The sequence below is a fragment of the Ambystoma mexicanum genome, chromosome 7p (assembly GCF_040938575.1).
Source record: "Ambystoma mexicanum isolate Mex_15411 chromosome 7p, UKY_AmexF1_1, whole genome shotgun sequence".
Lineage (NCBI taxonomy): Eukaryota > Metazoa > Chordata > Amphibia > Caudata > Ambystomatidae > Ambystoma > Ambystoma mexicanum.
In genome coordinates, this window is record NC_090939.1 from 843,190,884 (window position 1) to 843,217,644 (window position 26,761).

At 45.9% G+C, this 26,761-nt stretch overlaps 1 protein-coding gene across 1 annotated transcript in view; it reads right to left on the minus strand.

Moving 5' to 3' along the window:
• PCCA (propionyl-CoA carboxylase subunit alpha) overlaps positions 1 to 26,761 on the minus strand; it is a 3,020,006-nt gene that overhangs the window by 2,085,266 nt on the left and 907,979 nt on the right. The window contains exon 9 of the mRNA XM_069637005.1: positions 11,793 to 11,871. Within this exon, the coding sequence (XP_069493106.1) occupies positions 11,793 to 11,871 (79 nt within the window). The remainder of the gene's footprint in view (positions 1 to 11,792; positions 11,872 to 26,761) is intronic.

Below are 26,761 nucleotides of genomic sequence, written 5' to 3' on the forward strand. Positions count from 1 at the left end.
CGAGTGGGCTTCCACAAGCAATTGCTACTAGGACACTTACTTGGCGACACATTCATTTTCCGGCAAGGTAGCTCGGCGTCACGTTTCCTTTTTTTTCCAGAATGGTTTTTCAATGAAGCTCCAGGCCCTCTCATGGGAGGCTGAAGTGAATTCAACGGGACCTCGCTGGGTGTGGGGGGGGGGGGGCGAAGGGGAGCGGGAGGAATGAAGGCATCGAGGTGGAAGTGCCTCTGCGCTCTACTCTCGAGGCTAGCAACAGTACTTTCATGCAGGCTGCCTCCGCACAGGCTGTGCGTGCCTAGTGCCGACCATGTCCACGAATCCGACAGCCATGATCCCAAAGACATTACACAATCAAGCAGTACATCAGATAAACACATTTACATTAAAGAGCACCATTCATGCTTAACATTGACAACGTGGATAATTACAACTGTTGGGATGGGCCGTGTGTGTGACTGAACATGTGAGGAGTTACAAAGAAGCATAACTCAAGCAGTCGTACAGTGCTGCTGCTCCTGCTCTGTGCTGCAGATGTGCACTCTGCATGGGCAAGAACATAAATAAAACCAGTGCACTGAACACATGCACATGGAAGATTGGCATGCAACTCTTATCACAATAACGCGGTGTAGCAAAACACCACATGTTTTATTTGTTTAGTTGCTCAAAAACTTACAAAATATTCATTTTTACATTTACTCAATCTTTCTACAATTAGACTTCCAATAGTACAATTAATCAGACATTTGGGATCAGACTCAATTCAACTTGACTTAATTATCAATTATTGATCGCTTTAAAATTATTAACTGTTGAAATGGTTAAAATTCACGGTTCTAAAAATTTGATAAAACGTTAGAAATAGTTCATACATTTCTCATTTATTATTTAAACCCTTGACAAATACAACAAAATGATAAAACGATAAGCTAATAAATTAAACATTTCAAAATTCAAAATTTGGCATCCAGGTCTTAATAAATCAAAGATGAAGGGGGGCGGGAGAGGGATAACTTGTCTATATTAGGACTCAGTGTGCCCCCCCCACTCTCTGCCAGTAGACACTTTTTAATTGTAATCCACAAGTGGAACAGGGCGACGTGATTGTCAGTATTCAGACAGCAACTCCAAAACTCATCACTCTTAATAGTCATATTCATTAACAGGATGTCCTAGGATTTTCATGCATTCATTACCCATAACCACACATTCTGTCAGAATGCTTTATTGATATAGTCAGGGAAACTTTTTTTTATAATCAAGTAAAATAATTAAAATTGCAACAATGTCAATAGTATAAAATAAGTAAAGAAAGGGGAAATATGGAAAATTCATAACATTGCAGAAATGTTAAGTACATTCAAATGGCGTTAGTGAACTCATCCAAAATGCTTTCAATCACCAGACAAAACGTAGCGAAATGATGTTGCTTAGAGTCTCATGGTTTGATTCAAAATGGCCATAGGCAAGTAAAGTGTTTCTAGGTAGCAATGCCAGGCTGTCTCAATGAACCAAATGATGTTTCACATGTTCTAATACAATATCCCCGCATAGTCTACATATTATTATCATTATATTATTTGTTATGCGTAACCAAAGTGGCCCGGAGGCCTACGGGCGCAGGTCATTAGAGTGGAGATTTCAAGCACATAGCTTAGGAAGATGATTATCTAAAGAGGTGTGTCTTGAGTTTATTTTTAAATTCTCCAATTGAGCCACAGTTTTTTATATTTGATGGTAAGGCGTTCCATATAGCGGGGGCGCTAGACCAGAATGCACACTTTCTCACAAGTTCTAAGGCGGTTTTAGGAACTTCAAGGTTTCGATCTTCGTTTGAGCAGAGTGACTGTTTTATTTGTTTAGGTTTTAGCCCCCCCCCCCATGTGCGCACCCCCCTGGGTATGTTTAATCTGGCACCGATAACCTCATACGTGCACCAGAGCATGTTATTGCTGGGAAGATAGGTAATATACATTGGGAGCTTCCAATATATCAATCTTAGAGCGTATAAAGTGGGTCCTGTTAGATGTTGATGATAAATCTACCCTATTCTGTTCAGTGTCAAAATCCATGGCCATTAGCCGTGTTTTATTTTAGTGACTATAGCCATTATCGTTAGTAGACGCACAAATACTGTGGTTCCATAAGACCTAGACACACTGCTTAATATTATTGCCTAAAACAGAAATACGCATAGCATAATAGACAAAAGGCACTGCAGGAGCCCTTAAGGTTTCTCAACACTGGACAAACACCTGAGTGACAAAGCAAGGCATATCTTGGTATCCTTTCTGAATCTCAGGTCTAAGGAGTGCTTGATGAAAGCTGCCAGGCAAGTGGGGAATGCGACATACAAAGGTAAAGCTGTCTTTGTTTATCCTGACTTCCCTAAAGAAATCCTGATTCTGAGGAGATCCTTTCGGGGGGCTAAAGAACTGGCCAGACAGCTTACACTGAAGGCTTTTCTAAGTAAAAATAATGTCTTAACTATTGCTTTTCCTGATGGGGAGAAGAGCACATCAGATTCTGCCCTTGCACTTGAGTGGTTGGAGACATAAGAGGGACCTTCCTGCATCTGCCCTAAACATGGAGTAATTTGGGTTGGCATACGCCCACCTTCCCCTACATTTCCCTCATGTATTTGGGACTTTTGTTCTATGTTTTGTTAATTTTTACAAGTTTGTTATGAGTTTGGCAATTTTAAAATGGCGCCATGTTTAGATGACAGTTAACGTTTAAATTAGGCTATGGAACTTTAGCTTGCCTTCATTCGCCATGTGGATTGCTGCCAGCTCATGTTTTCATCTCGCGGCCTCAGTACGTGCTTCCTGCTGCTTGGGCCTTATTGAGTAAAGGACCTTCCGTGTCACGTGATGCTGCCGTGTACGTGCGTACCCAGTCAGCTGTTCGGCGTATCATTCCTTGGCGGAAGGCACGTCAATGGGAACTTGCCGTGGAGCATTCGTTGGCTGTAAAGATGGTGGATGAGCAAGGCTGCCTGATTCACGGAGGATCCGCGAGTAGTTGGTGTCGTGGAGCGTGTCACCGGACACAGAGAGGTATGTGACTGTCTCCGTAGAAATGACTGGTTCCCCTCGAAGGACATGGTAGATATCGATGCCGGCGTTTACCAGGCTAATGTCGTGCTGCCTCAGCCGGCTTCCACGTGGCTTTGCTAACGTCCGCAAGGTTGCGCAAGGACAATGCACCAATGCAAAGTATCCATGGATCCAGGCCCGGGGATCTGTCTGTGGAGTATGCTGCGTGGGGGATGAGCATTCGTTTGGCAACATCTTTTGGCAGGATTAATACACGGCAGGGTTGCAGCGCCTCGTGGCGCTCCTGTGTGAATGTTTCTGGCATTTCTGGCCCCATCACAGTATGATAAGTTATGAGCAATGGGATATTATCATACAGGGGTTGGAGGCGCCAATTCATTGCTGCCCTACATAAGACCCCCGAGCATCAGATCCCAAACTATGGTGAAAGATTTTTGGTAGCCTGACATTGCGTCAATAATGGACAAGGTGGAGCAGGATAGCCTACGCTAAAGTGGAGCATTGGGCACAGATGAAGAGATAACTTTACAGTACCATTTTTATGACGTGTTATGAATTTTTAATTCGTGGGGGATGTGCTTCTGGTACTTCTGGAACCGCATACATGGCCACCACTCAGCATGGTCTTTACGACACCCATATTTTTATTGGAACAATGAAAAGAAGGATGTGGCTGCGGTTTTGTGGGATTTGGGTAGTCTGGTACAATGTCAAAGATGTCTATGGGGTTTCATAAATTGCATGTTCTTCTTTGTGCATTTATGGATATGGAGCTAGGTTTGCCTTTATGTTCTTTTGACATGTTATGATACAGTATATTTACGTAATTTGACTGCTTATATGGTTCAGTTTGGTGACTGTTTATTTCTCAAACTGTTTATAAAGTGTTTTTTGGGGGAACGGGGAGCTGGAGGTGTTGGGTATATATGCAAATATTCTTGGTTTTGATTTTGCTTTTTTGGAAATAATTTCTTTATGTATTATTGTTGGTTTTAGGTTCCTTGGGGAGGTCCGGGGGATGGTTTGGAATGTTTGTTAAATTGTTTTTTGGGTTGAATAGACTTCGTAGCCTTATCTGTTCTTTTTGTTTTTTACTTTTTGTTTTTGGTTCATATGTATATGTGCATCATTTTTTATGTTTTTTCTATGCTAATTTTACTTTTGAGGTTTTAGACCTTCATGTTGTAATGATGGCCTCACACAAAGGTGGGGCGGACAATCTCTGTGTGGTCTCTTGGAATGTGAATGGGGTCAATAATTTGCTTAAGAAAAAGAAGGTGTTTCACATGTTACAGGACATGCATGCTGACATCTGTTTCTTACAGGAGACTCATATTTTGGTGGATGAAATCTCTAAGTTGGAAAAGGAGTGGGTTGGTTCCACTTATGGCTCTTCTTTTTCGTCTAGGTCGAGAGGTGTGGCCATTTTGTTTCGGAAGAAATTGCATGTTAAAGTTTTAAGAGAATGTGCGGATAAGGATGGTAGGATGATTGCCTTGTTGGTGGAGATTCAGGGGGAATTGTTGACGCTCTGCAATGTGTATGCTCCAACGGTGGACGACGGCTCCTTTTTTAGAATGGTATCACAGACCCTTTTAGATTTGAATAATACAAATGTTCTTCTTGGAGGGGATTTTAATACTGTGGTTGATCCTATACTGGATAGAAGTCAGGTCAGGCATGTGCTGTGTTGTGATCATCATCACAGGGCACTTAGATCGCTCTTGGATGAACATGATTTAAAAGATACATGGCGTCTGAAGAACTTAGACAAACGTCAATACAGTTTCTTTTCTAGTGCTCATGGTGTGTTTTCAAGGCTGGACATGTTTTCAGGTGGACAGGTGTCAGAAAATATTGTCTCAAGTGAAATTGGTAATATTTTATCGAGTGATCATGCCCCTGTAGTGATGCATTTGAGCCTTAAATTTCGGTGTGTACGGACTTTCTCATGGAAACTGAACACCTCTATCTTATTAGATGATATATTAGAGCGGATTGTTTCAGAAGCAAACTATTTTGTCATGGAGAACCGCTCAGAAGAAATCAGTGTGGCGAACACGTGGGAAGCATTTAAATGCTGTATGCGTGGAGTATGCTTGGGGTTATCTAGTGGTAAGCGGAAGAGGGAGGAGAGGAACAGGATTGATCTTGATTTACGTATTGGTGAGATCTCTCGGGATTTGATGCTTGATCCAACTGACTCTCTTAAATTGGCTACTTTGAAAAAACTTAAAAGAGAAATGGAAGACTTTTTGTCACTAAGGGCAGAGCGTGGCCTGTTCTATTCTAAAATGTACTTATTTTGAGAAGGGAGAACGTTGTGACCAATGGCTGGCATACCGGTTGAGGAAAAGGATTTCGGAGTCTACAATTGCTTCTATAGTGGACCGGGAGGGTAGAATTAGAACAAATTAACTAAATTTTTCATGATTTCTATGAGAATCTGTATAGTAATGAGGCTGGTGTTACTGGTAGGGGTGAGGACTTTTTTGGCAATTTGAACCTGCCTAAGGTTCAGGATGCTGAACGTGATCTTCTTGGAGATACGATTACGGTGGATGCGATTAAGAGTGCGATTTCTGGGCTGAATGTGGGTAAATCCCCGGACCCGGATGGCCTCCCGTGTGAGTTTTATAGGATACTCCCGAACTCGGCCTTGGAGCTTTTGAGAGACATGTTTGTTTCGAGTAAACTAGAAGGGACATTGCCTAAAAGTACAAATCACGCGTCTATTTCAGTCTTTTTGAAAAAAGGTAAAGACAGTAATCTTCCGGCTAATTATCGTCCGATCAGCCTCATCAATACGGATAATAAGATTCTAGCCAAAGTTCTTGCTATGCGACTGGTACAGTTCCTACCAGCTTTGATTGAAGAGGAACAATCGGGGTTCATGAAAAATCAGAGTACGTCCAGTAATATCAGGAAATTGTTAATTACCATTGAAATGGCGGACAGAATGGACTGTGATTGCCGCTGTCTTTTCCCTCGATGCGGAGAAAGCTTTCGACAGGGTCAGTTGGGATTACTTGTTTTCGTTATTGAGGAGGATGAATCTGGGTGAGGATTTTGTTTCTTGGGTTGCACTTCTTTATGCCAATCCAACGGCCACCGTTAAGACTAATCGGGTGATGTCGGAACCTTTTTGTTTGCATCGAGGCACGCGTCAGGGTTGTCCTTTTTCTCCTTTGTTATTCATATTGGCGATTGAGCCTCTAGCAGTTTGCATCAAAAATGAACCTGATTTACAAGGTGTTAATTGTTGGGGTGTTATGCAAAATGCTTGGCTTTATGCGGATGATCTCTTGTTGCTGCTGCAGAATTTGGAAGTGTCCCTGCCCTGTCTGGTGAGGATGTTGTCTGATTATCACGATTGTTCTGGATACAAGATTAACCGCTTGAAATCAGAAGTGTTACCCCTGTCTAACCGGTGCGATAAGACTCTGGTTACGGGGCTAGGGTTTTCCTGGTGTGATGTGCGATTGCGCTATTTGGGGGTATGGCTTACATATCCAGTCTCCCTTATGGTTGATGAAAACATGAGTGTAGTAATTCAGGATTGCAAGATGGATTTGGAAAGATGGTCACTGCTTAATCTTTCGCTGTGGGGTAAAGTTAATGCCCTGAAAATGAATTTGACGCCTAGAATTAACTTTGTATCTAGCATGCTCCCGTTGAAAATTAGGAGTGGTCATTGGAAAGATTTGGATAGTCTGGTTCAAGAATTTTTATGGGACAGGAAACCTCCGAGACTCAGTCTTTGGAAATTACAGCTTTCAGTTCATTTAGGTGGTTTAGGTGTTCCAAATTTTAGGGCCTACCATTTGGCCTTTTCTGCTCGTTCTTTTATTCCATTTTTGATAAGTGAGCTGGATAGCTGGGCGGTTTCAGAGTCAGGTGCATATGGGCCGTTGGGCCCGGAGGCCTTGTTGACCACTAATACGAAGATTCTTGGTGGTAGTCTTTTGACTACGTCATTTTTGCGCAATTCGTGGATTGAGGTCTTGTCATTGCTGGGTCGTGACGCATATAAGTGCAGAAGTGCCTCGATCTGGTTGAATCCTAGGATTAGAGATAATTCGAGGACAGTTTTTTGGCCTGAATGGTTTTTGATGGGTATTAAACTAGTTTCTGATTTGGGAATGGGGGATAGGTGGTTGATTGCTGCTGAGATGGAATTTTGTTGGACTATCGGACTCAGCATTCAGACGCCTGAAGAGGGAGTTAGGTGAGGTAGACTGGTCTGACTCTTGGGATGTGAAGGCTTTTCTGACTGAATCAGATGGGAGGGGAGGTGGTCTGGCCAGTAACTTGTACAAGTTAATCGTGTCACATTATCAGAAGAATGACAATCTGCGGAGAGTATGGAGTGAGAGAATTGGGTCTGAAATAGATATTGATGCTTGGCAGAATATGTGTAGTAATGTCTCTCTATGTTCACTGAACTTGAGTGAGAGATCTCGCCAGGTCAAGATTCTGAATCGAGTGTACTGGTGCCCCGAAAAACTTCATAAAAGAGTTATGTCAGACAGTGTTGATTGTTGGGGTTGTGTTTAGGAAGTAGGATCACTGGAACACATGTTGTGGAGCTGTGTGAGGGTCAGAGATTTTTGGAATAAGGTCTGTGAGGTGTGTGGAAAGATTACTGGTGGAGGGTCAGTTCTTGATTTTAGGACGGTTGTCCTATGTGATGATTCAGGGTTGGATGATGTCTGCTCTGAAAAAGTGGATCTATAGGGCATTCATTGTGGCCAAGAGATTGATTCTCCGTGGATGGAAAGGTAGGGTTCCTCCGTCCTACGAGGAATGGATCCAAGAACTGCACCATCTGTCGAGGACAGAAAAATTGATATACAAACTGAAAGGTAAATTGTCTGCATATGAGAAGATGTGGAACATGTTTAACGATTTCTTTTAATTTTTTTTTCTTTTTTCAGTTTTTTTTTACGCATTTGTGTACTGTAGTTTTCTGACTTGTTTGTTGTTTCTGTATTCATGTATATATTATAAATAAATGAATATAAGAGAGTCATCTGACACACTAAAAAAAAAAAAGAAATCAATAAAAAAAATTAAAAAAACAGTGGATAATTGCATACAAGAGGTGTCTATTACGGCCACACCACAAAGGGCAGAGCTTAAGTTTCCCGTGGCCATGCGCGAGAATGCTATCCAGTCCTGTTTTTTACCTTTTTGATTCTGGGACTTCTAGTTTCTTTCCCATTCATTTGAAAGTTAGGAAAACTCCAAGCAAGAATTCCAAGCAAAAAGAGGACTGGTTGGCTTTCCCACGCATGGCCACAGGGAACTTGAAAGCTGCGTCAGGGTTTTCCATGTTATATATGTGCAACTATACCGGTTGTGTATGTGTTACTGCAGTTTGTGTTTGCTAAGAAAATGTCACTGGATGAGGAAAGTAAGTTGCAGACACCGAAGTGTGCTGCAGACATATACCGGGCAGGTGTGCATAGGAGATCCTACAGAGAGGAAAGTGGTGGCAATTGCCCCCTATTGGCTGCTATGCCCCCTACCTGGTGGCCTGCCTTGCTCTGGCAAATGACTCTTTCCAGGAATCCTAGCCCAGCTGTCATTCAAGCGTTTACAGGCTCGATTTGCTTAGCCAGTTTTTTTTCTTCTGGCCAGAATGGGACACCATGTGAATCAATGTGCCATGAATATCACTAGGGTAGGGGCCATCACTGTTAAAATAGAAAAAAAACAAAAAAAGACACTTCCAAACTGAAACATGTTCCTTAAATTTACATTGACTTGTTTTCTTTAAAATGTTTTTATTTTTTTTGACAGACTGCCACACAAATAACCTGTGATTTTTGTGCCCATTTGTGTTTTGTCACAGGATATATTTTTAAAGTGGCCATATGCTTGTCAAACTGCTTAATCAAAAATAAATGCAACAACTGGTCAAAGAAAAACAAGGCAAAATTTGAATAAATTGGCTGCACCGAGACTGACCCAAGACTAAATCCCACAAAAAAGAAAAAAAACTAGACGAACGGGACTGGATTCACACTCTTGACATCGCTTCTGCAAGCAAACAGCCAGTCTACCAATGAATATAAAAAAGCTAAACCAGCTTCCGGAGTAATTGATAACATTTCCCAGCAGAGCTCTCCGAAACACTTTGAGGGCGTGCTTGAACTTGCTTTTGACAAACGAGATCATTGCAATTAGGGGAAATTCAAACTTAAATAAATGCTGATACTGCAAAACAGCAGACCAGGTTGAAACCGTGAAGCATTTACTACTTTACTGCTCAGGCCTCAACAAAAACATTAAGATCTACTTAGGCCATAATTTCTTCAAACTGCAAGTTTATGACGAAGAAGATTGGTGGACACGGTTCATGAATGGTGACAAAACATCACTAGTGAAAGCGGTGGCTTCACTCTTCCAAAAAACTCTCCAACAGTAAGAAGTGAGTCACAACCAAATAATGAACTAAAGAACCGAACACACGAAGACGAAGGAGGACAGAGATGAGATTGAGTGGAAGGATAGAACATATTAAGTAATAAGAAAGCAACAAGGGACACCTTTCTCTTTCTTTTTGTAAAAATTGTAAATTAACTGAACCAAATAAAATACAAAATGCTTTTATTGTGCCGACAGCAGTTACTAGGAAATTAAACTGTGGGTGCCCACTTTCGATTTTCACTACAGGGGCAGTAATGCCCCCACCCCTGCCCTGAATGTAAGGATATATTGTGGGTAAAGGCATCTTTAATATATGCTGGGAAAGGCTCCTGTGTACTGTTGGTGACTGGCATCTATTGGATGTTTTTATGAGTTACCCTACAAAACCAACTGCAAACTGTTTCATATTTTACCCAATAAAAATATGCACCATTTTAAGCCATTATTTAAAAATTGTTCGGCGGAGACCCAACCGCTGTTAATTGTATTGTGCTCCCTCGCAGCAATCAGTCACTCTGGCATATTTGGGGGAAATATTTACGCCCCTCCAATTAAAACATTCACCAGCTGCCACTGGGATGTACAGCCAGAAACTGAAAACTAAGCAATTCTATAGGCGCAACGTGAGATTCCTGCAACCATAGCTAAAGAACTAAGGGAGCAGTTGCCTCCTTTCCCCCTCTACTCGGCGCCAGTATGTGATATTAATTAGTTAAACTCTCATTGACTATTATTTGAAACTGTGATATGAGTGATCTCTCTTCTGTTAAACAGTCTCTTTTTGACTATTATTTAAAGCAGAGCTGGAAGTGTTGTCTCCTGCTAAATACCACCTCTAACTACACATTATTTGAAGCTGTGCTCAGAGTGATGTCTGCTCGAGTTAAAAGTATGCAGTCTCTTACTGAGTGCATAGGGCATTCTTGCAACTGTTGAACATAACTTCAATTTTTTAGGATGTATATTCACGTGAAGAAAAACTTATTGTCTTGAAACTACTCTGTACGTGCTTAATGACAATTTGTTTTAGCCAGCTTGGTAAAATATAGGTATACTTAAACCGGTTTGGCCTGGTGACGCTTATTTGATGTGCCAGCGCCCCGCCTCCACGTGTTGTATTTGTGAACTCTGGTTTGCCCGCCCCTTTCCACCCGCAAATACTGATTTCTAGTGACTCCACTAGAGGGGGTGGGGGAGGGGTGGGATTATGCAAAGGACGTTGTCTGGGCGGAAGACTACCCTCTTGTTGATTGCCCGTCAGGATTAAGGAGTTTGTAATTTGGCAAAGATATGTGGTGGAAAATGCACACTCTCAGCAAACTATAGCAAAAAGATTTAATATTAAAGGTTAGTAACAAACATATATCCAATGCAACAAGCTTTCAAAACCCACCCATGTTATAATAACAAACCGTTTGAAATGTGGGTCTGCCTTGGTCTTAGGAGGCCTGTAAGGCTGGACCAAGATTACACATGACATGGGGTTGCCAGGGTTTTTATACATTTCATTTATTTAATTGCTTTTTTTTATAACGCGCTTAATACCCAAATTAGGTTTCTAAGCAAGGATCAAGCTCTTTTCCTTTCTGCTAGTACACCTTGCAATATTTTGAGAGTGCAATAAATGCTGTCCATGGTTTTCACATTCTAAAAAGCATACATTTCCCAGGGACCATAGAGGTGCTGCCTGTGCTCCATGGCACTAAAGCTGCATATCCAGCCATGGCGCTTTGGATAGGCGAGGAGAGTGCGTTTGGAAATTGAGCATACAGTAACAGTCTGAATGTGGTTCTGCGTGCAGGGTAGCAGGCGAGTCGCCAAAGTCCTCAGGATCACTTATCCGCCTTGGCTTTCCAGTCAACAGTGACCCAGGGTTTTAATTGAAAAACGCAAACTGCAAGCCTCAGCATACAAAAGGATGCCGGTTAAGGATTTTAGGCCAAGGTATCGTTGCACACGAGGACATGGGGCCAGCTAACAACTATGTAACAGCATTGGCGTACAGGGGGGAGCAATACTATTAGAAGGGGGTGGGTGAGATCGCATAGTGGTATAGAGATGCAGCTGTGAAACTATTTTATCTATAGAATTCACCTCTATAAAAAAGCTTTTCAAACTGTTATGAAACAGGAAGACACATCTAAATTACAAATCGCATTGCATATGTTAAAAGGGTTTCTTTGGTCTCAGAAAGATCAATTCAAGGGAACAAAGGGGGAAGAAGCATGATCTCTCTTTGATAGCCAGGTCACAGAGGGCCACGTGACTGATGTGAATGTGAAGCAGAGTTCTCACCTGGTCTCTTCATCATCCCAAGCGATCCGCATGCCTTTGCCACCGCCACCTGCCGAAGCCTTGATCATGACAGGGTAGCCTACCAGCAGGAAACAATTAGAGATGAGGTTAGATCATCCGTTTGAGAGGGATGGGTGAAAGCTAAGCACATGGACAAAAATAAAACAGGCAGAGCGAATACAATATGCTGCAAAAGAACACACCTCAAACCTTTCAGCAATGCTCTTTCTGATGGTTAAGTCCTCCCTCCCACAAATGGCTCATGTAAAATGCATCTTCTGCAGCACCAGCTATCGTCAGAAACTTTCAGAGACCAGGGTGCAATATAGCTCAGAGCCTGCTCCACTAGGTGCCATTGAGTGTCCATGATGCTAGACAGGACGTCAGGGGCAGTGTTTCTTGAGTGACCAGAGGCCCATGACCTCAGTTTCGCCTTTTCTCACTAGCAGTTAGTTGAGGGACCAAAGCACAGCAAGGTGTGATCAAGCTTTCAGTTATGAGGGACAGATTTGGAGAGAATTGTGGGATGTGTAGGAGGAAGAACTAAAGCATCAACAAGAACATTACACCAGTGACAAGTAGTTTGCTCTTCTAACCGATTCCACTCTGCCACAGATTCTCCGTTTTAGAGTGCCGAAGAGCACAGAATTGATGAAGGAGGAGGATAGTGAGAAACTAACACCTAAAGCAGGAAACTATGGATCACTACACAACCAAAGTGGGTCTACTAACCCAATAAGGTATCCAGGCAATATTAGTGCTTGATGATTATCTGCAGAGAAGTCCACATAGCTGCTTAACTGATGTTCAAAAAAAGGGGCACCCCCCTTCAGGGCAGAGGTTGCAGCCAGGTCCCTGGTGGAAGGGGCCCAGATACCTTTAGGCACCTTGTTCTTGGCCAGATCATAACACTAGAAAATATAAAGGACAATACACCTGGACATGGTCTTTTTAGAAGCAGACCCTGCAAAAACGGAATAAGGGGATGGAAAAGAACAAACCCTTTTCGGGGTCCTATAAAAACATGCCAGGATCACCTTAAAATTGCAAATCCGAAAGTCCAGACACGCCAAGGAGAGCAGGAAAGTGAGCAAAGCATAAGTAGATCAAGGGGTCCAGATCACTCTCCCGACACCAAGCCAAAAACATAAGCCACCTGCACGCATAGATGAACTTTGTGGAGGGCCTCATGGCAGAAAGGACACGGTTTGAAGGTCCCACTGCTAATGCCTCAGCCAAGCACAAAGATTGGGGCTGCTGAGGCTTGGTTGGAGCTCAGACCCACTCTCCCCTAGCTGTTGAACGCGAGATCAGATCCATCCTTGCTGAAATGCGCCAAGGAGGACAGATGACACGTCCAGATGTTCTGGGTAGCAGGTCCGCAGGGCATCATCTGGGGCAAAAAAGATCATGGTGTACCCATACTTAGTTTCCTGAGAAGCAACAAAATTACAGGAATTAGTGGGGACGCATACTGGAGAATTAAATTCGACTCGAACATCAGTGCCCATCACAGAGCTTCCTGCAGAGGATATTCCCTGGAGCAGAAACAAAGGCCTCTCCTTCTGCCAGTGGAGGCGACTTGGTATGATATGATATGGCATTAATAACGCGCCTATACACAAGTGTTTCAAGGCGCGAAGAGGCAAGGGAGGGGAAACAGCAGGAAGACAGACAACGATCCTACTAGGCCAGGTGTCATTCAGATCGCGCAAGTGCATAGGTAGGGATAAAGGGAAAAGTGCCTGGGGGAAGGGAGAGGGGAAAGTGCAGTACATGGGATAGAAGAATAAATAAGATAAATAGAAGCGGCCAGATGGTGGCAAGTGTAAGGTAAGAGCAGACATAAGTGCTGGTAGGGGCACTGTAGGGATACAGAAAACAGTCCCTAGGTGCAGGGTTGCCAGGGAGGCAGGGCAGGTGTGCAAAAGGCGGGGCCTGGCCCCAAGATCAGAAAGGGTGGCCAGGTAACCAGTGCAGTTTCAGCCAGGAATTTCAGCAGGGGAGAGAGGCAGAGAAAGCAGAAGCAAAGAGGAAGGTTTTGAGGTGTTTCCAGAACCGGAGGTGGTTCTCCTCAAGTTTCAAGGAGGCAGGAAGGCTGTTCCAGAGGGAGGCCCCTGCCGAAGAGAGAGATCGACCACCAACTCGTTGCTTGAAGAAGTGACTGACCCTGAGGGAGTTCGCGGCAGATGAGCGAAGAGCCCGAGAAGGAAGGTATTTGGGAAGAGAGAGTTGAAGGTATTGCGGCCCCAGGCCCCAGAAGGCCTTGTGGACAATACAGAGGGTTTTGAACTTAATCCTCGCAGCCACTGGGAGCCAGTGCAGAGATTTCAGTGCTGGAGAGATACGATCCCTGGGCTTGAGGGCAAGGACAAGTCTTGCAGTCCTGTTTTGGATAAGTTGCAGAGGCCGCCGAGTAGAGGCAGGCATATTTAGATAGAGGCTGTTGCAATAGTCCAGCCTAGAGAGAACCAGGGCTCTGGAGACGGTGAGCTTTTGGGGGAAGGAGAGGAAAGGAAGAATATCTCTGATGAGGTGCAGCTGGTAGTGTGACTTCTTAGAGACGTCAGAGATGTGAGGAGAGAAGGAGAGTGTGGAGTCAAAGATGACCCTGAGGTTTTTAGTCTTGCAGGTGGGAGGAGGAAGCGGGCCAAGAGAGGCCGGCCAGAGAGCTGCAGGGAAAGAGATCCATCCTAGAGATCTCCCAAAGGGCAAATATCGCCTCCACAACATCCTGGCAGAGCTCACAATGATGGGAGACCGATTCCGGCCTGTTCCAGGCACCCACAACCACGTTCACTATCCCTGTAAAACGTGCAGCTGAGAGACACAAGGTTTCCAGAGTCCAAACCACAGTTTCACTGAGGTAGGAGTCCCTACCTTTCAGGGAGGAGCCAGTTACTAAAGTCACCTGAAGCAAAGGCTGCAGAAAAGGCTCTGCCCTTAGCAGACACTGCAAATTGCCTCTGCCCCCGATACTCGGACTTCCAAAAGATCAGTCATAACTTCCTGAAACAGACCACTGACGGCAAAGACGCCACTGGAATAACCTTGCGTGCAACTGGCCCTCGTGCACCACAATGATGCAGGATGCCATTGGGCCCAAAAGGCTGAGGAGGGACCAGACTGGGTTTGGAAGACCTCTACCACCTGCAAGATGTTCATCACCCACTCATTGGGAGGAAAGGACACTCTCAAATAAATGTCCACAACAACTGGAGCAAATAGGATGGCAAGACATGGGACTTCTTGAAGCTCAGGAACAAGGCCAAGCTGTGAAGTAGCTGGCAGGTGCACTGCAGGTTGGCCGCACACCAGATGCCAGATGCTAGGTAACAAAAAGATACAAACCCCTTCCCTCCTGAGTTGAGCAAGCACCACCACCAACAGCTTGGTGATGACCCTCAGGGATGAGGAAAGACTGCAGGCAGGATGCTAAACTGTTAATGGGAGTTCCCAACTACAAACAAGCATCCTGTGTGCTTTGAATGGATTGGCATGGAAGTAGGTGTACTAAAGAGACAGGAGCTAGTGACATGAGCCAGTCCTGCAGTTCGAAAGTGTGGAGAATCTAGGCTACCATGTCCATCTTGAATTTATCATTGCACAGGTACAAATTTAGCAACCGCAGTACCAGGTTTAGACGTAGGCTCTAGTTCTTGGCACCAACAAAATAAAGGGAGTACCTTCCCACTCTACAGCAGGCACCAGCTTTATAGGACTGTTTAAAAGATGTTACATTTCCTCCAAGAGGAGGGAGTCTAGAAGAGAGAAGGGTGTGGTTGGGAGAGCTTTGGATGGAGGTGAATCCGTATCACTGTGACACAAATTCAAAGGCCAGGCTTCAGAAGTTGTGCACAGTCACTGCCTGATGTAGAGGGACAACGTCTGTCCCACCAGAGTGGAAAAGAAAAGGCCAATTTGGAATTCTTTTGGCCCAAGTGTTAGAATAGGGATTTGGATGCAGCAATGCGACCTACATGGGCATTTCACCCTGAATGGGGAAATGCTGAAGGGCATGCTTTCCAGAGGATGCCCTACCACTGCCACAGCGTGCAAATAATGGAAACTCCAAAAGGTGCAACCCCTACATGAAGAGGAGGCAGGCTGTTGGATGGCTAACCCTAACGATTTGGCTATGGCCTTGGAGACTTCACTTCTCCAGAGACTCATCTGCCTCAGATGCAAAATGGATTTTGCAATTGATTTGCATATCAAGAAGATTGGCCTGGACATTGGCACTCACAGAAGTTCTGATCCAGGAGTGTCAATGTAGCAGAGAACCCTTATCCATGGCTCGAATAACACTGCAATCAGTGTCCAAGACATAATACATTTGCTGTGCTGCCTCCTTACTATCATTCACCACATAGGTAAAGCCTTTTTAGCTCTGGCAAGGGGAGTTTCTCTGCAGCCTCGGATAATATTGAACAAGGTGTGGGTGTACCTTGCTAGGGCAAAGGCTGCATTCATAGCCTTTAAAGGCAGGCTGCCCGAAGCAAACACCTCGTGGCACAAGCATCCATCTTTTTGGTCTCCATGTCAAGAGGCAGGGTTGGGAAAGTGGACATCTTGGCTGCTGCAGTGGTGGCCTGCTTCACCAGTCTCTCTGGTGTCTGGTGTGTGGACGAGAAACTTGGATCTGCAGGAGATGGACAATGTTTTTGAGATGGTCCCAATCCACAGGGGGAGTAGTGGCAGACTATACCAGGGCAGCCGTGACAGGGGCAACAACCACTGGATTACAAGGCTGAAGCATCTCCTTTGGGGGAACGTTGATCAAGCATGTCGATTAAGTCAAACTTGGTCACAGGCTTCACTGGACTCGACAATATCAGAGTTTTAAAGACCTTCACAATAGTCTTCTGGAATAATGCATGATGTTTGCCATAAACAGTCTTCCACAAACTTAATATGGTTAAATGGCCAGAAAATTGGCTTCCCAAAGATTGGAAGCCAGTACAGTAAGGATGATATTATCTTGATCATAACATTCCTCGGGGAAAGCCTTCCATCTCTCCAGAATTCCAAAGCTCCAGTCAATAAGTAACAGGATCACCATCTTCAAAATTCAGGCCCATTTTTGAATATTGTTAGGCTCTAGAAATCAGAGGAAGTCAAGTGAGGTGTTAGCACTGAACAGATCAAGTGCAGTGGAAACTGGGGCTGGGACCTCTGTGCCATAAGGTAGAGCCACCCAGCATTGCAGGGGAGCAGTCTCCAATCAGAGCCAGAACCGAGCCAACAGGCATGTGGTTGAGGTCCTTCTGTCGGACTGGCCAAGTGCAGCAGACTCTGGCTCTGACTTCGGCATCTTGGCTAAGATGTTAATCATCTGCCTCCTAAATTTCTCCTACTGCTCTAAGTTTGCAGAGCTGGTGGGGAAGGAACCATGGGCACTGGTGACTTGTCAGACGTGTCCCCATCATTCCTGATGGCGGAAGGACAGCTCAAACTTCTGGAAGAAAAAGAATCTCTCTCCCAAGTGTCACTGAGTGAGCAAGACTTCTCACAATGTTACTGTTGTTATGTACAAATAAGAAGGTGGGTGAGGCGCGCACTCCCGGTCCTGGTCAATTGAACCTGTTGCAAAAAATAAGTAGCTGGGTCACATCCCAAAATGGACAAATATTCACAGGGTTAGATCCCTTCTGCTGCAAATCAGGTACTTAGTATTAACAGGGTTAGATCCCTTGCTGCAAATCAGATACTCAGTAATAACAGGGTTAGATCCCTCAGCTGCAGTTCTGTGGTCTGTAGTTGTTCTCCTCCTAGCGCTTTCTTATCTCAAATAATCATCAGGGAGGCTGTTGAGCAGGTGTGTCTAATTAGACTCAAAGGATTCTGGTAGCTGTAGTGAAAACGTTTTTTTCTGTTCAAGTGACCAGCAACCGACACCCCTCCAAAGCACAAGTCCTTCCCAAATTTGGGGGAGGGGAGAGAACCATCTTTATGATTCTCCAAAGTGGGGCACAGTCACCCCGTGGCGCTGCCTCTGGAGCCCGGGACTCCCATAGCTGTTATGGTTTCCATTATCTGAGCGGTGGGTTTCCTCTTCCTCTTCAGTATCAGTTACCCAGTTCATCTTGGAAGGTTCTTGAGCCGAGGTCTTTTTAGGAAAGCGTTACCCATCCTCATGGAGAAAAGTAAGTTTTTCAGCACGCTGCAAGAGGGTCTTCAAGTCAATTGATTGGAACGCTTTGCCGTCACCCAAATCATGTTCGTCCTATGGCAGTAAAGCCAAACTTTGTGGGGATCCAAAGCAGACATTTGCTGTGCACAATATATGCACGGCTTGAAGCCCACCTTTGGGGGATTCAGCATGACAGTTGAAAACTGCTAAAGCTAGTAACATCCTTGAGCAGCATATTGAGTGCACAGAAAAAAAGAATGGGGATCATAGTCGCTGCTGCCTTCTGATGTACTGCCCTGGACGTCACATCTAGCATTATGAGTGCCCAACACCACTGAGGGAGTCACACTACACACCTGGTGGCTAAAAGACTTCTAAACACAGCTGGCACTGGAGAAGATATGTATATACGTGGAATCCGTGGGGCAGGGGTAAAGCATTAGACAAAGTGGTAAAGTAGGCCTTGTGTAACTTCAAGCACTGTTTCGAGCAACGAACAGAAATGGGATATTCCCTGTTTAAAATGAAAAAGAAATGTTTAGGTTAAAATTGAATTACAACTTAGTTCAGGATACATCCAAACCTTCTACCAGCATATGATATGATGGGTTATTTATAATGCGCTTAATACCCAGAGGTTTCCAAGCGCGGACCCGGGAATCTAACCTGTGTTGCTCCGGGTCGTCTTGGTTCCAAGGAAAGCACATTGCCGCTGAGCTATCCTCCCGAGACAACTTCACAAAGATGGACAAGACAGCAATACACTGAAAACTTCAAACACAACAAAGATATACCACACAAAACATGCCTCAATATTGCAAGACGGATCAAAATCTGAAAAATGACTGCAGAAGACATGACCAACATTCACACCTCCTAAATCCACCGCCTACAAAGACTGCATCCTTCCATCCTCCATTGTGAAGGCTATGACTGTTGAAGCACTCACACCACTTATCAAGGCCATTGATTCATTCTTCAGGCACAGTACCTTCCATAATACAATGAAAACGGGACAGAGCCTCCCCATCCAGTTGCATGAAAGGATGATGCTGCACAATCTCAAAGGTCAACCAATCCAGGAAGGCACTCAACATCCATTTCAATCACGTTGCAGCACAGAGACCACCAACATCTAAGTTACTGACCATGCTCTTCACATCCTGAACTAAGTGAACCTCTGCATTCACACCCTTTCTGCGCCCTTAAGTATAGTTTACCATGAAGCCCTCATGACGTTGACATAACAGTCCTGCAATGGTTGGCATCCTTACTTTCCAACAGAGACCTACTTGTCCAGATGGGCCCCAATAGATCCCAGTACTAGATATAAACCTTCATGGAACTCCTCATCAGTAATGACTTCAAGGTACACTAATATGCAAATGACACATCTTTTCTTACTGATCAATTGCTTCAATGACATCCATCGACTTAAGCACGGTCTTGTCCCTCATCCACGCCTGGATGCCAAGTGCCTACCTAAAGCTGGGGGCGTGGCTACAGGACCATGCGATAGTACGTGTTTTTGAAGGTGCTCCTGTTGATCCGACATGATATGCTCAAGAAACTATGCAAGAAACCTGTTGCTGAATATAACTTTGAAGGAGCAGCTGCATGAAAATCCACAGCACACAAGTAACGCGGAACCGGAGAGATGGGCACTGTAAAACGAGAATAAGGAGCAAGCAGATTCTCGTGAGCTCATTAAGATGCAGATTCAAAATGGCGGCCCGCTCCGAACAAAGATGAGAAGCAGTGGTAAGGAGTCTGAGCAGAACCGCTGCCTGTGCTGTCGCAAGTACCGACTGGCAGGAGCAAGAGCAATTTGATTAGAAGAGCAGTGTGGGATATACTGTGTGCTGTGTGAAGCGGATTGTAGCAAGGGCTCGTTAGGGCTCCAGCGCATAGGAGAGGTGCCTATGAAGAACCGAGCTGACGGGACTGCGCAGTGTCCTACAGAAACTGAACAATTCAGATGAACGTGCTTGCCACTGTTGCGGGCTCGCTGATCTGGCGGGGCACCAAGAACGAAATGCACGAGTGGCTGCGTAAGCAATGCGCGCACAAGAAGGTACAAAGTATCACTGGACGAACATAACTCGCTCGGCAGCATCTTGCCATTGTGACGAGAAGAGCTAAACACAGGCTGGATACAGTTGCCCTCTTGGAGTGTTGCTGGAGGAGCCTCCTGAACGACGGATACTGCTGCAGACCCATACGTCTGCAGAGTGGCATCGGAGGTCTGCAAGGTGCGGGCTGGGTGTGGGTGTGTGTGTGTGTGTGTGTAGCCAGAGCAACTGCAGGCATAGAAAATAGGACCAGCAGTATACGGTCTCAGAGCAGAATGGCAAAGTCAGAAGATATGGGGAGGACGGCTCCGCGTCGCGGTGGCAGTGTATTGCGGGACAGAGGTCGGACAACAGAGCAAGGTGCGCTGCAAACATTAACGCGCTGGCGAACCCTTGAGTTTTCGCCCAGCATTGAGGTTTCAACAATACAAATGACACAAGCTGCAGAGGTACACGGCAGATAGCGTGGTGGTGTGAGACACACACTTCAGCAAAGCATCCAGGGAAAGGCTGGTGATGCCCAACAGACACCAGAGTGTTGATATACAAGTGGTGTAGTGGGAGGTGAAGTCTGGTGCCTGGACAGCCCCCGCGGCGGTAGGGCGGAGAGGAGGATTGTGGTGTCTGACGCAGGGGTGGCAAGACCATCCTCCTGATACTGAAGCAGACCCGGAGGAGTCATGAAGAAGGGAGCCGGTGTAAGGCAAGATTGAAGGACAGCGGTCGACTTCCACTGAGGCGGCTAGGACCTGGAAAAGAGTAAGGTGCAAATCTGTGAGAATACCCTGGGTAACATATAGGTGGGAAAGGTGCATGTTGCTAAGGTACCACCGGAGAGCGCAAGTTACCAATAGACGGCACGCTGGGGTAGTTGACGCAAGGGGAACACGAAAGGGCTCACAGGACAGACAACCAAGGCCTCTGGTGGGGTTACGTAAAACTGGCCCAAGAAGGCAAACCATGTACCTGATGCGACGCTCGGGGAGCAGTGCATACGGTGCCAGGGGCAGAAATGCCAGCGCACAAACTGCTGCCCACGATGAGGCCATAGATCAACGGGGCTCTGCACCGCCCAAGACAGCAGATAACACCCCAAACACTGCAATGGTGCCAAAATCAACCAAGCCCAAAGCGAAACAGTTGTCAATAGACACATTTGCCAAACCAGCACAGATGGAGGCCCCGAGGACAACTGAGCAAGAAGCGCAAGGAGAAGGTGCCCCGAAGAGCGGAGAGCAACAGATCCTTGAGGCCATAGCGGAACTTAAATCAGCACTGGAATTCAAGATTGATGCAGTCAGCATCGGTGTGAATCTCCTATGCCAAGATGTCAGGGCATTGGCGGAACGCACAAGAGTACTGGAGAAAGAAGTGAAAGCTAATGCAAGCAGTCGCACCGCAAACTCCAACGATGTTTCCACGCTACAACAGCAGGTGCGTAACCTGGAGAACAGGGCGGAAGAGGCAGAACGGTGGGCCCGCAGAAATAATGTGTGCATTGTTGGACTCCCAGATGGTGAGGAGGGCTCGGACCCGACGAATTTCATTGAAAACATGTTGCTGCAAGAGATAGGGATAGTCCCCCCTCACCCAGGGATTCACAGTTGAAAAAGGACACAGGGCTCTGACGAGAAGACCAGCAGCCGGAGCCCGACCTCGGCCAATTATCGCCAAGATATTGAACTATAAAGACAGAGAAAGGATCTTGGAACATTTTCGGAAAGGAGGAACGATAAGCAGAGCCTCGGCGACCATCACAGTGTATCCAGACTACACATTCTTGGTGCAGAAGCAAAGATTCGGCTTTGTGTCGGTCAAGAGGAGGTTACACATGGCTGGATTGAAATACATGCTGCTGTACCCAGCATAGATGAAGGTTCTACACAAAGATAGAGCGATTTTCTTCAAGACTCCAGAGGATGTGAAGACATGGATGGACACTTTGAACCGCCCGTCGAACAAAGATGACCAGGCGAAGAACGGCAGAGGTAAGTGAACAGTGCTCCCAAGGTCCTGTATAAGTGAACTGATCAAGGAATATTGGTTGTGGAATGGACTAATAACATAGAAGAACAAGTTACTTCTTACCTTGTAACGTTCTTTCGACGGGATGTTCCTCCGACGTATTCCTCATCTTAGATATCTCCTTTCCAGCTCTGCTGGCCTCGGAAAATGTTTTCTCTCTAGAGGGCGCTGCGAGTCGATGTCCCTCGACAGCCGCCGTATCGACGTCGACGTCATCCTGCCTATAAAGGCCGCGCGCAGTGTCCGTTGCTCAGTTCCGTTTTGTAGCCCACAATAATACTTTCTGGACTAAACTAATCACCCTGAAGGAGCGTAAGCTGCAACAACAAGGGAAGTAGAACTGAGGGGATGGATGGGAGGGTCGATGAGGAATACGTCGGAGGAACATCCCGTCGAAAGAACGTTACAAGGTAAGAAGTAACTTGTTCTTCGAAGGGATTGTGTCCTCCGACGTATTCCTCATCTTAGATAGGCTCCCATAGCAGTATTCTATTATTGGAGGAGGGAGTACTGACTTCACGCTGTCTTCTATTGATGAATAGAATGCAGTACAGCCCTTCCAAACCTAGTCTCTTGACTGGAGGAGGAATCCAAATTGTAAAAACGTGTAAAGGTATGGACAGACGACCATGTAGCGGCCGCACAGATGTCTTTAACCGGCACGCCTCTTTTGAGGGCCGATGAAGCTGGAATACCTCTGGTCGAATGAGCACTAAGGTTTTGAGGGGGCTCTTTCCCTGCCAGTTTATAACATTCCAGAATGGCTAGAATGATCCATCTGGAAATGGTCTGCTTAGTTATTGGTAACCCCAGCTTGTGACCTGCGTAACCTACAAACAGCTGGTCTGCCTGTCTTATCCTGGCTAGTCTACTGATGTAAAAACTTAAAGCCCTCCTAGGGTCTAGCCTGTGTAACCTCTCTTCCTCTTTCCCCGGTTGAGGAGGAGGATAGAAAGATGGTAGGGTAATCTTCTGAGTGATATGGAATTCAGAAACCACCTTTGGGAGGAAATTAGGCTTCACTTGCAGGACAACTTTGTCTTTGTGAAATATTGTGTGAGGGGGTTTACAAGAAAGAGCTTGTAATTCGCTCACCCTTCTAGCAGATGTAAGTGCTATTAATAAAACAGTTTTAAGGGTAAGGAATCTTAACGAACAAGAATGGAGAGGTTCGAAAGGTGTGCCCATCAGGAAAGTTAGTACTAAGTTTAAATCCCATAGGGGAACTTGGAATGGTCTTGGGGGATAAACATTGGTTAACCCCTTTAGAAACTGTATTACCAAGGGTAATTTGAAATAGGATGGTTCTTCCGCAGTACGCTTAGAGATGGATAGCGCTGCGAGATAGCCCTTAATGGTGCCAACTTGAAGGCCTGAATTTGCCAAATAGAGTAGGAAGGACAAAACCATTGGTGTACCACATGAAAAAGGGTCGATATTCTGTTCTCTACACCAGCTGCAAAATCTGTTCCAACGGCAGCGGTATAAAGACTTTGTTGCTGGCCTCCTTGCCGAAAGCAACACCTCCATAACATCATCAGGGAGGTCCCAATCCTTGTACCTCAGCCTTTCAGAAGCCAAGCGTGAAGGTTGAGGGTTTTGATGTCTGGGTGGAGAACCTGACCTCCCTTCTGTGAGAGTAGGTTCTCTCTGAGTGGAAGTCGAATTGGAGGGCAGATGGACAAGTCTAGAAGGTCCGGGTACCACGTTCTCCTGGCCCAATCCGGGGCAATTAGGATCATGGTTCGCCGGAATCTTCTCAACCTCCTGATCATTTGAGGAATGACAGGGACCGGTGGGAACGCGTACAGAAGCGGAAACTCCCAGTCCACTATGAACGCGTCTCCCAGAGCTCCTCTCGGGGGAAATTCCCTTGAGCAGAACAGGTCGCATTTCCTGTTTAGGCTGGTGGCGAACAGATCTACCAGAGGGGTTCCCCAAAGGGCGAAGATCTCTTGAAGGACTTCCTGAGCTAGCTCCCACTCGTGGGAGACTGTGTTCTGCCTGCTCAGAGCGTCCGCTGTCAAGTTCTTCTCTCCGGCTAGGTGAACTGCCGCTAGAGAGATTCCTTCTTGGATTGCCCAAAACCAGAGCTGCATCGCCTCTCTGCACAGGGGTAGTGATCCTACGCCTCCTCTTTTGTTGAGGTAATGCATGGCCACCGTGATGTCCGTCATTATCAGGACATTCATCCCTTGTAAGGCTGGCAGGAACGCCTTCAGCGCAAGTCTGATGGCTCTCAGCTCTAACAGGTTGATATGTAGTCTGGACTCCGATGGAGACCAACGACCGCTGATGGTCAAGTTGTTGGCGTGGGCTCCCCACGCCGTGAGTGAGGCATCCGTGACTACTGTTATCTCCGGCCAGGGTTGCCAAAACTGTTGTCCTTTCAGAATGTTCTCCTGACAGGCCCACCACTGAAGGTCTCAAGCTACTCTGTCGGGAACCTGAAGAAGAACTGTCATTCTCCCTGAGAATTGTGACCACTGAGTCCTCAGTGCCCACTGGAGGGATCTCATTCTCAGGCGAGCCTCTGGCACTAGGAAAATTCAGGATGCCATGAGGCCTAGCAACCTCAAAAAGTCGAAGGCTGGGAGACGTTGGGCATGTTGGAACTTGGTAACCATCTATAGAATATCTTGAGCCCTCACCTCTGGTGGCGAGGCTTTTCCCAGGGAAGTGTCCAGGATCGCTCCTATGAACTGGAGTCTCTGCGATGGTATCATTTGTGACTTCTTTAAATTGAGGGAGAAGCCCAGTCTGTGAAGGAAGTGGCACACGTGATTTAGCTGGATCTGAGCTTGTTCCGAAGAAACAGCCCTGATCAACCAATCGTCCAAGTAGGGGTAGACGTGAATCCCTTCCCTCCTTAGACTTGCAGCCACTACCGACATTAACTTGGTGAAGACCCTCGGGGCGGAGGTCAGCCCAAATGGCAGCACTCGAAATTGATAGTGAGAGTTGCCAATTGCGAACCTCAGGTATTTCCTGTGTTTGAGATGGATAGGCACATGGAAATAAGCGTCCTGAAGGTCCAGAGATACCAACCAGTCCTGGAACTGAAGGGCCTGGAGGATCTGAGAAAGAGAGACCATCTTGAATTTGTCTTTTCTGAGGAATTTGTTCAATTCTCGCAAGTCCAAGATGGGTCTCAGTCCTCCGTCTTTCTTTGGAATGAGAAAGTAAGGGGAGTACCAGCCCTTGTTCCTCTCCGCTACAGGTACCGGTTCTATGGCACCTTTCTCTAGCAGGTCCAAAATTTCCTGCAAGAGGAGTGGATCTGGAGCTTTCTGAGAGCTGATCCCCGGTGGATGACTCTGAGGTATACGTAGGAAAGGCAGGCAGTAACCTTGGGCAACTGTTTCCAATGCCCAAGCATCTGACGTGATAGCCTGCCATACTGCCAGATGTTGAGTCAACCTGCCTCCTACAGGTGTCTTGTGAGGGAAGTCCTCAGAGTGGTTTTGGGGCGGCAGATGCAGATGCCGATGGTAAAGAGGCACCTGCTGTTGCTGCGGATTTTGAATATCTACCCCGTCCACCTCGGGTAGTTCTTCTTTGCCCCCTTTGAGCCGGTCGTCCTCTACCTCTTCCGAATGCGGAATAGAAGCGAAAAGACTTGCCCCTCGCAGAGGTTCCTGTGGGACGAAAAGGAGTGACGGATTGCAGCTCCTAGGGATTTTGCTGCTGCTTTTGAAGTTTGCAGTTTCTCTAAACTGTCATCTGCCTTTTTCCCGAACAAGGAAGAGCCATCGAATGCCATGTTCAAGAGCCTGGCTTGCACATCTGGGGCAAAACCAGACTCTCTCAACCAAGCGAATCTCCTGGTTGATGTACTTGCCGCCATTGCTCTGCTGATACTGTCAGCCGAATCGATGCCCGTCTGGAGGGATTCGCACATAGCGTCTTTACCGTCCTGTATAATATTCAGGAACGCATCCCTTTCTTCTCCCTCCGGGATGCAGTCAGCCGCTGTAGAAGCACACTCCCAAAGTGTATGGCTGAACCTAGCAAGGGTGCAAGTAGCATTAACAGATTTTAACGCCATGCTACATGCTGAAAAGACTTTCTTTGCCATAGCATCATATTTTTTATCGTCCCTGTCCTGTGGGACGGTAGGATAAGCCGTCTTGACATCGGTAGAGGATGCTGCCTGTACCACCAGACTTTCTGGGGATGGGTGTTTAGACAAAAACTCTGGGTCTGTAGAAGATACCCTGTACTTTGTAGACAGTTTTTTATTTACTGCTGGTACGACATCTGGGGTTTCCCAGTTTGTCATGATCTTCCTCTGAAGAGCTTTATGAAAAGGCACCACAGGATCCTCCTGTGGGCCTTTGTCAAGAATATCCTTGAGGTCATCTTGTTGGAAAGATTGTGAAGGTGCAGACCACCCCATGAACTCTGTGATCCTGGCCACTAAGGCTCTATAGGGGGTTTCAGCATGCTCCCCCGGGTCTGGCCTAGCAAACTCCACCTCAGGGGAAGTGTCTAACCCACTTGCCTCATGTAAGGAATCATGAAGATCCTTTAACCTGCGTTCTTCAGAGGAAAATTCCTCTCTAATTGGGGTTACAGGTCCCTGCAACTCAAATGTGTCTTCCTGTTCAGACAATTCACCCTCTTCCAAAATTGAGGACATAGTTCTCAATTGTTCTGAACTCATAAAGGGAGTAAATCCCATTTCCAAGGCAGAGGGTGCCGAACTTGTCATTATCGGCCTCGAAAACGTCGATGTC